The following is a 20,506-nucleotide window of genomic DNA, read 5'->3' as shown; positions in this document are numbered from 1 at the left end:
CAATGTACCCCAGTGATGTCACAGGAGAGAGGGGCCAGAATAAAGGGCCAGTACAAGCGCACAGGGGCTGACAGATGGACAGACAGTCAGAAAAAGTGGGCAGACTCAACAGACAGACAGACAGAGAAGAGAGTGGGAAAAGTTGGAGAGATGCAGTAAGAAAAACAGAGGAGGATGGATGGGGGCTAAAAAGAGTCCTACGGATGGCTAAATTGTACCCGTGTTTCACAGCCTGGCAGAGAGTCAGTCTTGTGCATAAAAACAGGTTTTGGTGGGGAGGAGGGGAAAGTGGCCTTGAACGTAGGGGAAGGGGGCGGTGGGCGGGGCAATCAGGCCTTGAGGGCGTGCCATTGGGCAACCGCGGTGCGCGGGCGCCCAATCATGTCCTTCCAGTGCTTTACTTCCGCAGGGCCACTTTTCCATGATAGGTAGATCTGTTAAAGAGAGAGAGAGAGAGAGAGAGAGGGAGAGAGAGAGAGATACATTCTTATGAGATAAATCAGACAATACAGGACTCAGTGTTGCAAAACATCCTACCCATAAACCCATCTTACATCTGAATTAAATTGAACTAAATTGAATCGAGGAGGAAACAACAAAAACCGAAAATTTGTGACTATAGCATTTTTTTGGTATTTTAATTTGTGGAAGAGAAAGAGATAAAGAGGCTTTTAAATTAGACTGTGCAAATAAAGCGCACACTGCTTGCCAACTAGGCTACTTTGCATAGGGGACTGAGAAAGATAGTGAAACAGGAGAGAGAGAGAGAGAGAGAGAGAGACCACATACAGTATGCCCATACTGCCTTGGAAGTGCTTGGCAGGGGTGGGACACTCCTGTCTTTTTGATGAAGCACATTGTGAGTGCTGTGAAAATGGCAGGAGAAGGTGAGAGCCCCGGTCATGTGGATGTAAATCAGGCTCGGGTGTGCCGGTAAATCAGAGCCAACGTGCATGCATCTCATGCCAGCCAAAGTGTCAGTACTGGTCAGTCCTGCCATCGGTATTCCAGTTCCACTGGGTACTGGCTCCTATGGTACCAGTGTGGGTTAGCGAATTGGTCAGTCACAGTGTGGGTCAGTGAATCGGTCAGTCACAGTGTCAGTTAGTGAAACTGTCAGTCACAGTGTGGGTTAGTGAATCGGTCAGTCACAGTGTCAGTTAGTGAATCTGTCAGTCACAGTGTGGGTTAGTGAATCGGTCAGTCACAGTGTCAGTTAGTGAATCTGTCAGTCACAGTGTGGGTTAGTGAATCGGTCAGTCACAGTGTCAGTTAGTGAATCTGTCAGTCACAGTGTGGGTTAGTGAATTGGTCAGTCACAGTGTCAGTTAGTGAATCTGTCAGTCACAGTGTGGGTTAGTGAATCGGTCAGTCACAGTGTCAGTTAGTGAATCTGTCAGTCACAGTGTGGGTTAGTGAATTGGTCAATCACAGTGTGGGTTAGTGAATTGGTCAATCACAGTGTGGGTTAGTGAATCGGTCAGTCACAGTGCCGGTCGGTTAGTGAGCGATGGTGGCGGAGCTGGTGTATCGGTCAGTCACAGCGTCTGTTAGTGTATCGGTCAGTCACAGCGTCTGTTAGTGTATCGGTCAGTCACAGTGCTACTCGGTTAGTGAGCGATGGTGGCGGAGCTGGTGTATCGGTCAGTCACAGCGTCTGTTAGTGTATTGGTCAGTCACAGCGTCTGTTAGTGTATTGGTCAGTCACAGTGCCGCTCGGTTAGTGAGCGATGGTGGCAGAGCTGGTGTATCGGTCAGTCACAGTGCCGCTCGGTTAGTGAGCGATGGTGGCAGAGCTGGTGTATCGGTCAGTCACAGTGCCGCTCGGTTAGTGAGCGATGGTGGCAGAGCTGGTGTATCGGTCAGTCACAGTGCCGCTCGGTTAGTGAGCGATGGTGGCAGAGCTGGTGTATCGGTCAGTCACAGTGCCGCTCGGTTAGTGAGCGATGGTGGCGCACCTTGCCGATGACGTCGTTGCGGCTCAGCCGGTCCTTGTCCATGACGGTGATGATGATGGTGGTCTCTCGCAGCACATGGGCGGGCACGTCGAAGGGGAACGACTCGTTAAAGACGGGGTTCAGGCAGCGCTTCATCACCACGGTCTTCTTCTTCTCCACCCTCTTGTCCTTGTGCATCAACCACACCTTAACGTACGGGTCTGCACCATGGGGAGAGAGGAGGGAACGTGATCACATACGGGTCTGCTCTGCGGGGGGAGAGGAGGGAACATGTGCATCAACCACACCTTCACATACGGGTCTGCTCTGTGGGGGGAGAGGAGGGAATGTGATCACATACAGGTCTGCATCGTGGGGGGAGAGGAGGGAACGTGATCACATACAGGTCTGCACTGAGGGGAGAGAGGAGGGAATGTGATCACATACACGTCTGCACCGTGGGGGGAGAGGAGGGAACGTGATCACATACAGGTCTGCACTGAGGGGAGAGAGGAGGGAACGTGATCACATACAGGTCTGCACCGTGGGGGGAGAGAGGAGGGAATGTGATCACATACAGGTCTGCACTGAGGGGAGAGAGGAGGGAACGTGATCACATACAGGTCTGCACTGAGGGGAGAGAGGAGGGAATGTGATCACATACAGGTCTGCACCGTGGGGGGAGAGGAGGGAACGTGATCACGTGGGGGTCTGCACTGAGGGGAGAGAGGAGGGAACCTGTGCATTTTGCAACACATTACATTGACACTTGTATTGTACTTGTACTTATATTATAGTTCATTTCTGTATGTAGAATTTAATGTATTTCTTCTGTATCTTATTGTAGTTCAATTTGCTATCGCCTATTTGTTATGTTTGTTATTTCTGTGTATGCTCTGGCAATGTAAGTGTACCCTTACCATGCCAATAAAGCTTTTTTGAATTTGAATTAGAATTTGAGAGAGAAAGAGAGGGGGGAGAGAGAGAGAGAGAGAGAGAGAGAGAGGCAGTGGGTTGCATGACACAGTGTGACTGATTTGTCTAGAAGTGCCAGTCAAAAAGGAGTAAAGTGTGCTAAACAGACATTGGTAAGCAGCTGGCTCGGAGTCCCTTCAGAAGGAATAGGGAGATATGCAGCCAAGTATGGCCAAGAGATAATGTGGCCGAGTGAAACTGGGACCAGGAGGATGTGAAATATATAGTGTGAGCTGGAAGCTAGAGTCCAGCGTCCATTAAACTCCTGCCTGGTTTACTAAGACCAGTGACTTACCTGGTCCTGGAGAGCCACAGGGTTATTCAACACTTGATCAATGAAAGCTGTTGACTACACAGTTAACACACCTCACCTGGTTTCTTGTGTATGAATTGGTTCCTGCTATTAACGCAAAAAACAAAAACCAGCAGACACTGCGGCTCCCCAGGACCAGGAGTGAAGGTCACTGACTAAGACCTTTAGGACGTGCCTTTTCAGCACACAAAAAAACTAATAACACAACCATTGATTGGTGCAAAACAAATACCATCCATGACCAATCACTTGCCACGTTATTGATTTTGTGTGTGATAAAAGGTTTTACATGTGCGAAAAGTCTCAATAAATCAGGCCCTCAGTATGTATCACATGTAGGTTCCAGCTTAGAGTCAGGACGGGGTCTGGAGCTATGACTGTCCAGAAGAGGACACAGTGAACAGGTGGCAGACTGGGACAGTGGCGGAGCTTCAAAGGCAGTACCTGAGGTTCCCCCGATGTCCATGGCTTTGAGGTTGCGCGCTTTGATGATGCTCACAGTGATGGTGTTGGCTGTGGGGTTGTAACACAGGGACACGAGCAGGTCTCCTCGACTCCCCTGAGAGGGACAGAGGAAGTTACTCACACACACATACACACACGCACACTTACACACACACGCGCACACACAGGCACGTAAACACACACACGCACACACACGCACACATACACACACGCACACTTACACACACACGCGCACACACAGGCACGTAAACACACACACGCACACACACGCACACATACACACACACGCACGTAGACACACACACTCACACATGCACATACACTTACACACACACACACGCATGCACACACGTACATACACACACGCATACACATACACACACGTACATACATGCATGCACATACACACACATAAACACACACACACACACACTCACGTATACACAAAAACACACACACGACCTTGTTTTAACACCTTATAACACAGACATGGCCTACTGTGTGTCATTCTGTCAGTTTCACCCGGCTTGTATCAGTTCCACTTTCAGACAGTCGCCTGGCATAAGTGTCAAAGCAGTTACCTCATCTCATTTTACAGGAAGAATACTGTCACAAAGCCTTTCTAAAGCGTGGATGAAACTTTCATTAACAGGCTATGATATCTTCATATGCCATTCCAACATAGGCTATGCTTCACAAAGGATGGCATATGGCTGCTATGTAAAATGTGAAATTGGAATATACAGTACAGCAAAGCAGAAATTCGCTTGAGCGGAAACCTCTGAATGAAATGCCAGAGAAAAGCTCACAGTGGATTTACAGAGATAACGGACCTGTTAAACGTGCTCCACGTGAAGAAAACTCACACCTGAAAATTATCTCACGGCGGTTTTCACCCCGCTGCTAACCAACCATCGCCCGGTGAAAGTGTGATAGCAGCTCTCCATAGGATTCGCTCAGTCTTTAATACAAGGAACCGACTTTGCCCGGTTTATCACATCTTTCACCCTTTACATGATGCTCAAATGCAAACGTGAGATTACACGCCAAAAACACAAGTCAAGGTCTGAGCTTATCACCAACGCATACCTCCCAGCACTCCCACTGCCGGGTCAAACGCACACCTGAAATACTCTTTATCTACCAGCGTATTTAAAAACAAAACTACATTCCTGGCAAAACGCTGGTGCCTGAAGCCGGACTCTTCAGTGTATTTGTCTGTGAAATGTGATGTGTGCTAATTGGACAAAATAATGTATTAATTGGGATGCATTAGTGTGCTCCTAAATATTGAACGTAGGGGCAATAAATGTTAGCACACAGCCCCAGGCCTAAAGGGTTAAAGCGATTCAATGAATTATTTGATCCCAGGCTGCTGCTGCCATCTGGGCACACTCCGCTCCGCTCTCTCCTCTCCCTCTGCCACTAAACCGACTGCATTTATGTGTGGACTTCCAAAACACCAACTGCGACTGGCTGGCACGCAAGCACCGACCAGCTCGTCGAGAGCAATTGGGCGTGAGGTGTGTTGCTCAGGGACACTTCGACACACTCAGGGTGAGGGATCGCTCTCACCTCGTTTAGCCAGGGTGATTGGTGGAAACAAAAACCTGCAGGCACACCGGCCCTCCAGGACTGTTATTGCCCACCCCTGTTCTAGAAGGTCTGCACCTGGGGCCAAACTCTCCACTGTCTCCACTGTCTCCTCTTCCACTACCCCCATCCCTCCCTCCCCTCAAACCCCCGCCCGCCCTGCCATTGTGGCCTGGTTTGAGCTCCTTCTAGAAGGTCTGCATCCTGGGCTAAACCCTCCACTGTCTCCTCACCCTCTTCCACTACCCCCATCCCTCCCTCCGCCCTCCCCTCAAAGCCCCGCCCGCCCGGCCCTCTTACGCTGCCATCGCTGCAGGGCTTCAGCTCCTTCCAGAAGGTCTGCATGTGGGCCAGGTCCACCTTGTTGAGCGGGATGGACACCTCGCCGATGGGGTCGTTGCGGCTGAAGCGGTCGTAGTCCAGCACCTGCAGGTAGAGGGTCCGCTGGACCACCTTCTCGTACGGGAAGCCTGGGGAACACAGAGCGCGCCCGTCACGCGCCGGGGCCACACGCCGGGGCCACGGGGCCATTTCACGCCCTCCGCTCCGGCCCGCGCTCTTCCCCTTTCGGGAACCCCGGCGCTCGCCTCTTCAGCGGCCGGGGCCTAATTCGCCGCTCGGCTCCGCTACTTTTGTCGACGCGCGGAAAATATATTTGTCAGGTCAATTAAAAACAATTTGTGCTCTGAGGCGAAACGAAAGAAAGAGGGAGCTGTGGGAGGCGGTGTGAGAGGGGGAATAAAGAGAGAGAGGAGGAAAAGGGGGGGGTAAAGAGAGAGAGGAGGAGAGAGAGGGGGGTAAAGAGAGAGAGGAGGAGAGAGAGGGGGAATAAAGAGAAAGAGGAGGAGAAGGGGGGGGTAAAGAGAGAGAGGAGGAGAGAGGGGGGGGTGAAGAGAGAGAGGAGGAGAGAGGGGGGTAAAGAGAGAGAGGAGGAGAGAGAGACGAGCATGTGAAAGATGATTCATCCAGCGAGAGAGGAAGAAAACTGATTCATGGAGGAAGGGCAGAAGGGGGAAGCAGAGAGGGGGAGATTATGGGGACAGAGAGAGAGATTAAGGAGAGCTGAGGAAAGGCCTCCCCAGTCGATGTGAGATTATAGCCTCATGAGCAGACGACACACAGTGCTACAGAGCAAGCTGTTGAAGATGTTTGAGTGTGATAACTGACCACATGCTAGCAGTGATGCAGGCAAAAATGCTCTCACACACACAGACAGTCACACACACACACAGACAGTCACACACACACACACACACACACACACACACACACACACACAGACAGTCACACACACACACACACACACCAAATCATCATTTGACATTTTTTCAACATCCAGCCCCAGACCAAAAAAAAAAAGGTCACCGCTATCAAGATGAATGGCCGTCGGGAGACGGGTGTGTTTACGTGCACTCTGAGGTGAGGGATCACCGCCCGCACTGAAAGACAAGCGCTGGGCAGAGACGGATGTGCACTCGGGGGGAGGGGGGAACGGGGGGACAGGGGGCCGCGGCCGGCGCTGACCTTCGAACAGGAAGGTCTCGTTCCAGTGGGGGTTGAGGTTCTTCCGTTTGACCTTGGTCTCCAGCTTGTGCTTCTTGTCCGGCAGCAGGTAGATCTTGACGAAGGGGTCGGAGGTGCCGGAGAAGTCCTTGGCGGGCAGGTCCTGGCCCTTCAGGATCTTCACGGTGAGGGTGGAATCCTGGAAGTTGTAACCCACGCTGAACTGGATGCGGCCCAGCTTCTCGCAGACGTGACCCTCGTGGTCGTCCTCCTCAGAACCCGGGGACAGCTGTGTGGGAGAGGGAGGGGGGGGCATAGACTCACAGACTGAGAACCTGCTCCAGTGATGTCATACCATAGCACTCGACCTGGGTCAAATACGTCATTGTTTTGGATTCGAATACTTCTGTGTGCTGCATTAATCTCGCCTGGTGCGACTGAGCCAACCAAGAGGACCAGAAGGTGGGGTCTGCACTTTCTGGGAGCAATTTCATAGGTTTCAATACATCAGACTCAGCAATGCGTAGACAGGTGTTTGAATCCAAAGCAATTACGTATTTGACCCAGGTCTGCAAGGCACTGGCGTCCTCTTGAAATCACCAGGGTCAGTGGCTTGAAAGCAGGCATATCCCACAGACATCATTCTGGAGAAATCACACACAAAAAATTCCTGTTACATGTGTAATGTAACACCGGAACTGGGATATACAGTAAGCTCCATAATTCTTGGGCCATTTTTCTTGATTTGGGTCTGCGCTCCACAATTTTAAATCTGTAATCAAATGATTTACATTTGATTCAAGTGCATGTGAATTGATGTTCCAGTTCATTTTGGTTAGCCTATTGGTTGGTCTGTTGGTCTGACAGTTTTTTTTTTCTTTTTATAGCTTAGCCTCCGTAATGCCTATAACAGACTCCAAAGAGAATGGAAAACCTAAATTCAAGACTAGATACTGGAAGCCTTCTTATACCTGCACTAAGGAAGCGATTGAACATGCCTGACTAATCAGAAACACCTGTGAAGCCATTTGTTGCCAATATGGGACCCAGAAATGAGGGGCTGTGTATAAAAAGTGCTGTATTTCTACACGGGGAAACCAAAATGTAAAAAAATACCCTTTAATAAAAGCAGAAATTCTGCACTTTAATCACGTCTGAATTTTTAAATAATAAATTGGAGTAGAGCCAAATTTGCACTTGCTCAAAGGGTGCTTTCGTTACATTCTGAGTTTGTTTGGGCTGGACTGGGATCACACTTCCACCAGCCCCGCACTGTCCAGATGGCAGTTAACCTTTGAACCCTACTGGCTAACCTGTAACATTATAAGCACATCGGTGTACTGGGGGGCGATGACGTGAGAATCTGTGGTATTCTCTCACCGCTAGCATCACGTGTTGGACCTCCCTGGCGAGTCCTAATCCTTTGGTGGGGGGGGGGGGGGGGGACGTAGTAACTGAAATGTCTTTATAGCATTTGCCAGATTGGTGGCATTTAATTTCCCAGCTAATTTTTTCAAGAGGCGGGAGGTGCTCAGATACTCTACCCTTCTCTCCCACACGGCCTCTGCCCCGTCGCTGCTCATGAGGGGAGCGCGATAGCAATCCGTTTAAAAAGGCCAGCATCCGATACAGAGGGAGGGGGGGAGAGGGAGAGAGGGAGAGAGCGGGAGAGAGAGAGGGGGACCAACAGGCAGAGAGTGGGGTGGGGGGGAGGTGAGCGAGAGAGAGAGAGATAGTGAGAGAGAGCAGGAGAGAGAGAGATAGTGAGAGAGAGCAGGAGAGAGAGAGATAGTGAGAGAGCAGGAGAGAGAGATGGTGTGAGAGAACAGGAGAGAGAGATAGTGTGAGAGAGCAGGAGAGAGAGATGGTGTGAGAGAGCAGGAGAGAGAACACAAGAGGAAGGCAGGGACACTGGAGGCATGGTCCAAGGTTGACTTGCTAGACTCATGACATTCATTATTGGCAGGCTGCTGTATTCTCCCCACGCCCCTGCCCCAGCCTCCCCCTCCCTCTTTCTCTCTTGCTGGGAGCTGATTGGGTCAGCGGGGGTCTGGGATGGAGGGATAGCAGAAGGAGATAACAGCTCCCCGCAGAGTGGAAAGACATCACCTCAGCAGCTCTGTCCAGGCCCCTCACACCTGCCCCTCACCCTCTCAGGAAGCCACCTTATCAGCTGCCTTTAATGGAGCGAGCTCACATACTCTACTGGTGTGTGTGTGTGTGTGTGTGTGTGTGCGTACGTGTGTGTGTGTGTGCGTGTGTGTGTGTGTGCGTGTGTGCGTGCGTGCGTGCCTGTGTGCCTCTGTGTGCGTGTGTGTATGTGTGTGCCAGTGTGTGTGTGTGCGTGTGTGCCTGTGTGTGTGTGTGCGTGTGTGCCTGTGTGTGTGTATGTGTGTGCCTGTGTGTGTGTGTGCGTGTGTGCCTGTGTATGTGTGTGCATGTGTGCCTGTGTGTGTGTGTGCATGTGTGCCTGTGTGTGTGTGTGTGCATATGTGCCTGTATGCGCCTGTGTGTGTGTTTGCATGTGTCAGTGCATGTGTGTGTCTGTGTGTGCACATGTGTGTGTGTGTGTATGTGTGTGTGTGTCTATGCGAGTTTGAGTGTATGTGTGTGCATGTGTGTGTGTGTGTGTGTGTGTCTATGCGAGTTTGAGTGTGTGTGTGTGCACGTGTGTGTGTGTGTGTGTGTGTGCGCATGTGTGTGTGTGTGTGTGTGTATGTGTGTGTGTGTGTCTATGCGAGTTTGAGTGTGTGTGTGCGCACATGTGTGTGTGTGTGTGCGCATGTGTGTGTGTGTGTGTGTACAGCACACACACACAGGAATGCAATGTCCTGGGAACACCTGCGTCTTCCGTACTCCTTGGCAGCAGGTGAGCTGCCCTCAATCAGTGTTGCCAGATGCTTGTCAGTTTGATGCCAAAGATACTTTTGAAAATCTGCCATCCTTAATCCACCCCCATACACAAGGCTCTTCTATAAACCTCTAAAAATGCTCCATCAACCACTGATTCACATTTATACATTTACACTGAACGTTCCCCCATGCATTTTTTCACAAATCACATTTGGTGGGGAAAAAAATGCAGTCTGGCAACCCTATAATAAATAGCCAAGCAGACTTACCTTAGCAGTAGTTAATAAATGATCAAAGCAGCAGGTTTTGCACACCATAGCAATATCCAAACGGATATTAATATCAAGGTAAGAGATGGGGGGGGGGGGGGGGCGGCAGTGAATTGACTTGGTTGGTGGATTACATACACAGGGAGCTGTTGTGAACAAACAAAATAAAAATGAAAAACTACCCATAAATCTTTGCATTCGCAGTCATACATAATTACCTCTCCAGTTTTGCTTGACAAATGACTGGCTTTGAGTGACAAACGCCCGGGTGGATTAGTTAGCGGTGTGTTCACATACGCACTGACGGAAGCAGAACGATGACCAAAGCCATATCCTGAGCAGTACATTTTAAAATCAAATAAAATCAAATCCTTATCAGGACGGCCAGGTCTGTCGCTCACCGCCATTATCGCTAAACCGCGCGGACGCGCTCGAGGAAAAAAGCGCTTCAATCCGGCGCTAAATGTTTCGCCTTTTAGCGTTGGCTACAAAACAAAACACAGGAGAAGTGAAAGGGCTTCACCTGCATGCGGTCTCTTCATTAGCCCCCATAAAAGCTTAATGACTTCACGAGGCCGCGGCGTGTATCGCGCCGCAGTTACGCTAATGATAAGCCTTCACAGCGGGACGCGGATTAAGGGGAGGCGGCGTGTAATTCACCCCGGCGGCCGCCCTCCGTGCGAGCGCTGAGCTGCCTCTGCCGGCAGCAGTCAGAGCGCATTCCGGGGGCGTTCGTCAATAGCGCGGGCGTTTAGCAATTAGCGCGTTTCCACTTGAAAAAACATCACCTTGCGCTCGGGCTGAGCCGCACTTGGAGGGTCGACGGGTAGGTAAACAGACACGGGAGAACAGGAGCGGAAAGCGGATGTTTTAAAGCGGAAACATCGCGGTGTTTAGCAATTAGCGTGTTCCCGCTTAAAACATCCGCTGCCCCTCACCTTGCGCTAAGGCCAAGCTGTGCTGGAGGGAGACATGTAGATAAACAGACACAAGAGAAGACGACGGGAGCAAAAGCGCATGTTTTAAGCAGAAACAGGGAGGCGTTTAGCAAGTAGCATGATGCTGCTTAAAACACCCGGTGCCGGTCACCTTGCGCCATGGTTGAGCTGTGCTGGATGAACAGGGAGGGGGGGAACGCAGGGGTGGGGTAACGCGGGGGGGGAAGGCGGTTATCTTACCATCAGCATCTCGCTGGTGAGGGAGTTGGCGAGGTCAGAGACGGAGGAGTGGCCGTCGTTCCGGCGGTCCGAGTCCTCCGGGGGGTGGCCCTTGGGGCTGTTGCCTGGCTTGTTGCCCGCGGCCCTGCGGGGAGCAGAGGTCAGGGGTCACGGGGGAATGGGCGGGGTGGGGCAGGCCGTGGTGCGGGATGGGCCGGTAGGAGAGCCATGTTTTTTTACCCTGGTGTCTGCCCACCGGGCCGGGTCTGGTACTGGGAATCGTTAACGTGGCCCAAGAGCCGTAAAACCCTCACGCAGCGCTGCCGTACAGGCAGCGAGATAGATACTCCACCAGAGTACCGTGTCTGGAAAGCAGAGCACACAGTGGAGCCGGAGGAGTGAGGCTGGGGCCCGATTACGCCGTCAGCATTTTGAGCCAAGCTAGCGCAAAGCACACAGCAGGTTTCTCCAACATTGCAGTAAGGCTGAGTGAAGCTGTGAACCGATTGACGTATTTTCTCGCCGTCTTACCAAAGACCCCAAACCACAACTTTGTGGCGATATGACGTATACTAGATTCATTGAAAACATTTCAAGACCACATTTGTGAAGCGACAAGAATATATTTTTGTGAGAATGCAAAGTTTCTGGAATCATCCGTGAACGGCACCGCAAGCTGCATGTCTGGAGTCACTGCCTGTCCTCACGCGGCCTTACTACAGTGTTGTGCGGGGCTGCAGTGCTGTTATGAGCTAGCCGGGGGCAGGCGGGTCTGTCTCGGCCCCATGCCATGGGTGCTATCTGGACGCCGCAGCTGAGATACAGCCCCAGGGTAATGAAAGGCTAGACTGGTGAAAATCTGGACCCTGGAAACCGAAATGACACAGGGGCGGGTACCCCCCCACACCCCCCAACTCAAACACGCAGCTGTCACCGTCCAATCAGAACGCTCAGGGCATCATGTGATATCTCTACAAAATGAAAATGAGCATTCTGGGAGCTGAGGCATTGATTGGGCAATGATGAGCAATGATGTTATGGTCTCGATGTCCAGCAATATGCTGGCCAGTCCTCCATAACTGACAAGTCAGAAATTACAGAGCATTGTCAAAACAAAAATCTAAATGGGGGACTGTAAAAACAATGCGCTTTACCTTCTAAACGGCAAACACATTTTCTTATTGGTACGGATTGGTGAGTCATTGATTGCTTCTACATTTCTGGGGCTTGTGATGTACCATTGCCCTGTTGCTAGAAAATGATGTTGCTAAAACAACAGAATGCGTCATGTCATTTTAGGTGGTACGGCGTGATTGCATTGCATATGCATGCCAAAAACAATCACTGAGAATGCCCTCCCGATGATATGAGACCGACGATGATAATTGGTTGGGGTGAGTTCCCCCTTTGGCAGGTTAATTATAAAATTGCAGGTAATGTTCTTTATTTCCAAAGCCAAGCTAAAGCAAAATGATTCATACAACCCCGTCGACGGATAAGAAATAAACGATGAATGAAGATGGATCTAACCCGGCACCAGCACACACAGGGAGTTAAGCCTTTCTTACACAGTGCACTACTGTTACTGATGAATGTCTCCAGGCGGGCTCTCTCTCTCCCTCCTCTCACTATCCTCTCTCCCTCTCACACACACACACACACACCCAGACACACACACACACGGCCCTGATCTCTCTTAGCCTGTCTGTTTCAGATGTCCCTGGAGAGAACATGGCCATTTTAGGCAGGCGTTACAGGTGACTTCACTGAGAGGGGGAGAGATGAAGGAATGACAGGAAACAATCGGCTGAGGACTGTGGTGCAGTGAGATGTTTGTTTTGGTGAGAGCACGTTCATTTGTCATATCTCAACTTGGACCTCGTCCAGAACAGCTAGGGAGAGCAGCGGGGAGACCACTATCAGTTTATACACAGGGATGGGAAGGCGTGAGTGCTTGTGTCTGCGTGTGTGTGTGTGTGTGTGTGTGCATGGTAGAGTCACATTTTCAGATGCAAGGTCAAGGCTCCTGTGCGATTAGCAATTGTCTTAGCCCATCGAGACAGAAGCAACAGCAAGATCTCAGTAGCAACAATAGCAAGACGGTAAGATTAGGAGAAAGACACAGAGAGGGAGAGAGAGAGAGAGAAGGGGAGAAAAAAGGGAAATGGAGAGAGAGAGACAGAGAGAAAAGAGAAAGGGAGAGAGAGACAGAGAAAGGGAGAGAGGAAGAAAGAAAGGGAGAGAGACAGAGAGAGAGGGAGAGAGAGTGAGAGAGACAGAGACAGAGAGAGAGAGGGAGGACAGAAAAAGCCACTCCCAGCTGATGTCAGGTGGCAGTCTGGAGAGCAGAAGACACACAGCATTCCAGAGCGGACTGACTGGTCAAGGCACATCGAGAGGCAAGACACTCATGAGCAGTTAGCAAAAAAACAACAGAAACAGAGAGAAACGGGACAGGCAGAGAGAGAGCAGGGGGGCAGGTTGTGCTGACACGCAATGGAGGCACACGAAAAATGATAAGAAGGCGCTGTGGAGAAGACAGGTGTGGAGGAGGGCGCGCGAGAGAGGGGGAACGAGAGACATTTATCTGTGTTAAGAGGAGAGGCAGTAGATTAATAGCGTGAGCAAAGTGAGGTTACGGAATCAAACGAAAACAAGAGTGAGACAACAACACACATCACTGCTTTGCGTGTTTTTTTTAATGTTTTTTTTTTTTAATTGAGCTGCAAGAAAGAAAGGAGGAGGGGCATAAGAAAATAAATAAAAAGGCCTGGAAACACAAGAAAGACTTAATTTTGGTCAGTTTGAACATAAATAACAACTACTACTACTACTATTACTACTACTACTGCTGCTACAGAGAAAAAGAAAATAGACAAAGACACGCACGCACACACAAATACACAGTGGAGGAAAAGGCTGGTGGTGAAACAGAGATGCTGATAGGTCCCTTAGGGGGGTGGGAGTGGAGAGGAGAGAGAGGGAGGAGAAAAGCAATAAAAAACACTGATTAGTTACAGAAAAGAAAGACCGGGAAATAGCACTTGTTTAACAGAGTGAGGGAAATATGTGAGAGTACAAAAGAGAGAGGGAAAGAGAGAGACAGACAGATTAAAGAGATCATAAACAAAGACACCGGGAAAGGGGAAGAAAGCAGAAAGTTTAGTAAGCGATTATAATGTCTGTATCTTGAAAACGGTGCTACAGAACTACAGGAAGTATGAATGGGAAAACTACGGGGAGATCTAGGGGTGGCGGCAGAACCCAGAGACATTTGAAATACAGAGCCCATCCTCCGCAGGGTCATCGTTTGCTTTTTCCTGGCCCTTCGCTCGCTCGCCAGCGTCAATATCGACGCATTTATTCCGAGCGGGGGGTGTGATTATATCCTCGACCGCTGACCTGCGATCGAATCGCACAGCACTCCCCGCCGAGGCAGAGAGAACAGCCAGATCACTGGCCTTCTGTAGTCATGACCACAAGCAGCGTGACTGCAATATGACCACAGAGGATGTGGTCCAGGTGTGTCCAACTCTAGTCCTTGAGGGTTGCAGTGTCTGCTGGTCTTAGCACGAGTGATGAATTTAAGTCTTTCATTGGCTGAAGAGTCCACACACCTTGTTCTCAGGGACTTATCTGGCTGCTGATTTAAAGGAAACCCCAAATACACTGTGGCCCTCCAGGACTGGAGTTAGACAGCCCTGATGTGTTCCATTCCCGTTGTCCATTAGTCTGGGGGACAAGGCGGTGTATTTGGAACGTCTCTGGTGCTCGGATGGGAAGGGTAACAGAATGTTCATACAGGACTAACTGCCCCAGAGGTAAGGCAGTGCAGTATTAAGGGGCGTGGGGTAGGGTGGTGGGAAATATGCAAATCAGCCACCCCCCCCTCCCCATTAGATTTGTGCTGTTTAAACTGAACTTCTGTGGGGAAAGAACACAGGCAGTGGCCATTCCAGTGAAAGCTGGGTCATTGACATCCAGGAGGAAAGGTCTGTCTGTCTGTCTGCTGCACCATTTGTCCGTCTGTCTGACAGTTCAATTTAACATTTATTTTGGGATGGGGGGCGGTACTCGCGAGGGTCGTACGAACCCTCTGGAGGGTGGAGATAAGCGCCGATCAAAATGAGCAACAAAGAACTCACGGCTTTTTCTCTTTTCGGTGTACAAAAAAACAAACCAGACGGACAGACAGTCAAATAAAAGAAGACAGACAGAGAGACAGACAGTGGAAGGCAAGCGAAGCAAGACGGACGGACGGGCGGACAGAGGGACGGACAGAGGGGCGGACGGGCTGGGGGGGCAGAAGCAAAACCACAACAGGGGGGAAGGTCTCGGATCTCTGGGCGGTATCGATTCGCAGAGACGCACGCCGGTGGGGAATTTTGATTCTGAGTTCCCACAGCGAGCTGCAGGCGCGCCGCGAGAGAGCCAGAAATGAAAGGGGGGCTCCAACGGCTCCCGGAGTGAGCGCTCTTTGAGGTCCGAGGAGCAGGAGGCCCTTTCCTTCAACCGGCAGAAATCTACCGGGCCCCAGACCTCGCTCTCCTTCTCCTCCTCCTCCTCCACGTCCTCCTCCTCCTGTCGAGAGGCCTTCTAAAAGCGCTGTCGGGACTAAATAATACATCCTTCCTCATGCCTCATTCAGGAGCTACAGTCCCCTTCCGGGGAGGAGGCAGTGGAGCCCCGGCCGAAGACTTCCAGCCGCAGGTAAGACTGCACTGACTGTCGAGCGAGGATGGGGTTCACAGGAGGTACGGAGCGCTGTCATATTTTGAATGTTGAATGAGAACAGCAGCCTGGTTGGCAGGGACTGTCAAAAGCAGGGCTGTTTGTGTAGTGAAGACAACGTCTGAACTTCGCCGGTCCATTCGCATGTCCGCTGTCCATAATAATGTTCTTGTACACGAGAACATATCAAGTTTTAATGCCACCTCCCAAAAAATAAGGACGAGGCTCTATTATAATAAGGACAGCTAAATCTCTTTACCATGTCTGCATGCTGTTATGTAGCAAGGCCAATTCCTTTGTTTTTGCAATACACTGAATACATTTGGGGTTGAGATAAAAAGATGCTTCTATTATTTATTTACAGCTCTTATTTCCTGGTATTTACACAGAGATGCCTGTAGCTTAGTGGTTTAGGTACATGACTGGGACCCGCAAGGTTGGTGGTTCGATCCCCGGTGTAGCCACAATAAGATCCGCACAGCCGTTGGGCAAGGCCCTTAACCCTGCATTGTTCCAGGGGAGGATTGTCTCCTGCTTAGTCTAATCAACTGTACGCCGCTCTGGATAAGAGTGTCTGCCTAATGCCAGTAATGTAGATGTGTTAAACTACTTAGAACATAGCACCTTTGGTGTCAGACCACTCAATTTTTAGGTGAGCAAAAGTATTCGAACAGGGTATTTACCACTTTGGTAGAAGTTAATAAAACTGTGTTCCAGAACTTCTGTGGCTCATCTCTGTACTTCTTTTCAAATTGTAATCTCGCCATCCGATTCTTACTACTGATGAGTGGGTTGCATCTTGTGGTATAGCCACTCTATTGCTGCTCTCTAAGTCTTCTTTGAACGGTTGATTGAGATACCTTCACCCCTGCCCTGTGATGATTGTTTGTGATGTCACTGACTGATGATTTGGGGGTTTTTCTTCACAGCTCTCACAATATTTCTGTCATCAACTGCTGTTTGTTTTCCTTGGTCGACCTGTTCGATGTCTGTTGCTCAGCATACCAGCGGTTTTCAGGGCATTCCAAGTTGTTGTACAAGCTATCCCCAATGCTTGTGCAATGGCACTGATCGAGTTCCCCTCTTGTAAAATTAGCTTGCTTTTCTCCCAAAGACAGCTCTCTGGTCTTCATGTGTGTTTATAACACAAATGTAGTCTTCACGGGCAAAACCCAAGGCTAAAGCCAAGAGCAGACATTTAGGACTATTTATTGTTTAACCAATCAATCTAACAGGACACATCAGCGCAACAAGAAACACCTGTCAGTCATATGGCCCAATACTTTTGCTCACCTAAAAATTGAGTGATCTGACACAAAAAGCGATATGCTCTAAGTTGCTTAACAAATCTAGATAAAAATACCAGGAAATAAAAGCTGATATTCGGATCTGTCATCTCATCTACATCTTTTGACCTCAAACTCAATTGTCTTCAGAGTATAGCAAAAACAACGGAATTGACCTTGCTGTTCCAATACTTCTGGAGGGGACAGTATATATAAAACAGTGCGATAATAACTCCACTATGACACTCTGTGCAGCTGTAACTCTGTCCAAAGGTGTCTGGTGATTGGCTGCGAGTGGGGGAAACGCACACGGCCGTGGAGCCGGGTGCCCGCGTGACGTTGGGCCTGCAGTGGCGTGCAGCAGCCAGCAGGGGGCGGAGGGGGCTGCAGAGCCGATACGGGAGCAACGCCGCTCCCACAGCATCGAGAAAGAAAGTGGGCTGTCGGCATGGCAACGGCTAGAGCAACACAGAGAGCCAGGGACAGGGGAGGGAGGCCTTGGGGGGGGGGGGGGGGGGGGGCAGGGGTAGGGAATAAAGCGAGGGAAGAGGGCAGCACACAGCAGACACATTGAGAACAAGGCAGTCAAGGCAGGATAGGATATATGACAGGTACGGGTGAGTGCCTCGCAAAAGATACACAAGCGCACACACACACACGCACACACACACAGACGAGCGTACGCGTGTACGCGTAAGGGGGGGGGGGACGCACACGCATACAGAGGCCGGCAGGGCCACTTTTGGGTTTCACCGTGACCTGTGATACTATCCTTTCAACGTTTTTTCGTTACCTGACCACGGGCGAGTAGTCGCGAGTCGCTGGGTGTAGGGGAGGGGGGAGAGAGACCCATCCCGCTTCCAAGCTGGAGAGAAATGCAGGAGAGACAGCCGTACCCAACCCCCCCCCCCAGCCCGCACCCCAGCACCACCACCCCGCCACCACCAAAAAACCCAGCAGAGCCTCACACACGAATGCACACACACCCAACCTCCTCTGTGCCCCCTGCCCTCCGTGCCTCTCCGCGGAGCCACTGGAGGACGGTGCTCGTCGCGAGCGCGGAGTTCGGACACAAAGAGTCTATATTCGGAGCAGCATCGCTTACATAACCGGGCGCTGTATGGGACGGGACTCTGTTGCATCATCACACCATTAGCCGCGCAAGTGGCCTGATACCAGACTTTGTTCGGGCTGTCTGACCTCGGTCCCCGGACCGCTGTCTCTGGACAACGCTCCATCAACAACGGACATGAAATAAGGGCAGTATTATTAGAGCTTTCAGCTCAAACTAGCTTTTATTAACTATTTTATTAGAGCGAGAGGGCAGGAATGGAGATTGGCAAAGGAGAAATTCCGTACAGATATTATAAAGTATTCTTTCACACAGCGAGTGGTCACTGTGTGGATTAGCTTGCCAGCGCATGTAGTGGAGGCAGAAACACTGGGGGTTTTCAAGACCAGGCTTGATAAGGTGTTACATTCGCTTTTCGGCAAACTAGGCAGTAGGTACGCTTAAAAGTAGTAGGAAAAGGCAAGCATTGCTGGGCTGAATGGCCTGTTCTCACCATTACCTTATGTTATGTTATGTTATTACACACATATCCACTTTTTTTCTTCAGTCTACATCTGAACAGGGAGGGGGTGGAGGGCACTGAAGAGCTGAACTCACAGGACCAGCACCCCTGCACTCCCCAGCTGTGTCTCTCCTCCATTTTGAATACCACTGCCTCCAGGCACAAGAGCATATGGTGCTGAGGATCAGTGACCTACTGTTTTATCTCCACCTCCAGCTGCAGACTACCACCAGCTCCACCAGCGTCTCTCTTTCTCAACGAGAGACTCTGTGAATGTCCTGGAAGGCCCTTCCTGGCAGGCCATTGGTCCACAGACTGTGAGGAGGTGAGGGCAGTTTGATGGACATCCTTGCATCCCTTCAAATTGAAAGTTTATATTCCCGCAAGGCAGTCACAACCCACGATCTTATGAGCGGACATGCTGCACGCTGCCTGGTGTCTGAACGAGGCTGTCGAGATGAACCTGTTCTATCCAGGCCCTCGGACCTAGAACAAGCTACACGCAAAACTCAAACTTGTGCATCTCATCTCTTTGCCAGACTTTAAAAGACGGATACTGGAAATACTTTCCTGTTTTGAATTGTATTTGGACTACCCTGAAATGATAGCTTATGTATTTTATGACGTTTTATTGTTATTGCTGCTGTTTTATGTATGCCTTAGGTCCGTCTTGGCTAGGTCTCACTCAATGTCACTTCCTAGCCAAAAAATAGTTTAATAAAGTCAATAAATAAAAGGTTCGGCTTTGCACCATCGTTACCTCTGTCACCCTTGTCCAATTCACACCTCAATCCATTAGAGCAGGATCATCAACTCTGGCCCTCAAATCCAAATCCAGCCCTGGCTTTCTTTTCTCCCGGGTAATTAGTGCTACTGATTGGCCGGACTGTCGTCACACCTGACTCCCAGGTAAAGGGGGGGGGGGGGGAGTGGATAACCAGTAGTTTTCGGCCCTCCAGGACCGTGAGTCCCTGGTCCCTGATTTAGAGCGAAGTCTTGTGATCGAGACTGCTACTATATCTGTGTTGATATCGGTCCACAGAGGAGAACGAGCAGTGTGTGTAACTCACTGAGGCAGCACATGAGCAGCTCAGTCTAATAGTGGGCTATTCCCCACGTTAATGCTTATTAGAGCCAGTCGAGCTCCATTAGCATGGCTTCCCTCCTCTGTGCTTTGTCAGTGGAAACGTCTACTCAGAGGAAGACTCGCTCCTACTCCAGAGTTTTCACCAACATGCCCGCTTGCCTTGTCTCTCTCTCTCTCTCTCCCTCTCTTTCTCTCTCCCTCTCTCTCACTCTCTCACTCTCCCTCTCTTTCTCCCTCAGCCTCTCTCTCTCGCTCATTCCCAGTCCCCCCATCCAATCTACGATCTAGCTTGCCCTTTTGATTAAACCGCAAAGTGCAATTAAAATCCTCAACTTCTGGACCACTCTGTGCACTGGGAAAGTACCCCTGAGTGACTGAGATCCTTGTAAACTGCTCTCCATTAACAGACATCGAGCAAAAGCCTGCACTGCCCAGACACGTGCACGTACTGAACCGCGCGCGCGCACACACACACACACACACACACACACACGCACGTGCACACATACACGCGCACACACACTCAGACACGGACACACACACACACACAGACACGCACACATACACGCGCACATGCACGCACGCATACACACAGACATGCACCAGCACACATACATGGGTACACGCACACACACACGCGCACACACACACGTGCACGCACGCTCGCACACAAACACACAGACGCACGCACGCACACACTCACACACACACACAGACATATGCTCATAAATAAATAATGACAAAACCAGGCCACACGCCCATA

The 20,506-nt window shown here is 50.4% G+C and overlaps 1 protein-coding gene across 2 annotated transcripts in view; it reads right to left on the bottom strand.

Annotated features, from left to right (window-relative positions):
• Positions 1–310: 310 nt before the first annotated feature.
• LOC133130025 (synaptotagmin-7-like) overlaps positions 311–20,506 on the bottom strand; it is a 140,068-nt gene continuing 119,872 nt past the window's right edge. For both annotated transcript variants that reach the window (XM_061244235.1, XM_061244236.1), the window contains 6 exons: positions 11,087–11,210; positions 6,808–7,075; positions 5,584–5,753; positions 3,670–3,784; positions 1,959–2,158; positions 311–434 (listed from right to left, as the gene is read on the bottom strand). In XM_061244235.1, the coding sequence (XP_061100219.1) occupies positions 330–434; positions 1,959–2,158; positions 3,670–3,784; positions 5,584–5,753; positions 6,808–7,075; positions 11,087–11,210 (982 nt within the window). In that variant the 3' untranslated portion in view covers positions 311–329. The remainder of the gene's footprint in view (positions 435–1,958; positions 2,159–3,669; positions 3,785–5,583; positions 5,754–6,807; positions 7,076–11,086; positions 11,211–20,506) is intronic.

Source organism: Conger conger, chromosome 6, assembly GCF_963514075.1.
Source record: "Conger conger chromosome 6, fConCon1.1, whole genome shotgun sequence".
NCBI lineage: Eukaryota > Metazoa > Chordata > Actinopteri > Anguilliformes > Congridae > Conger > Conger conger.
This window is presented reverse-complemented; position numbering and strand designations above follow the sequence as displayed.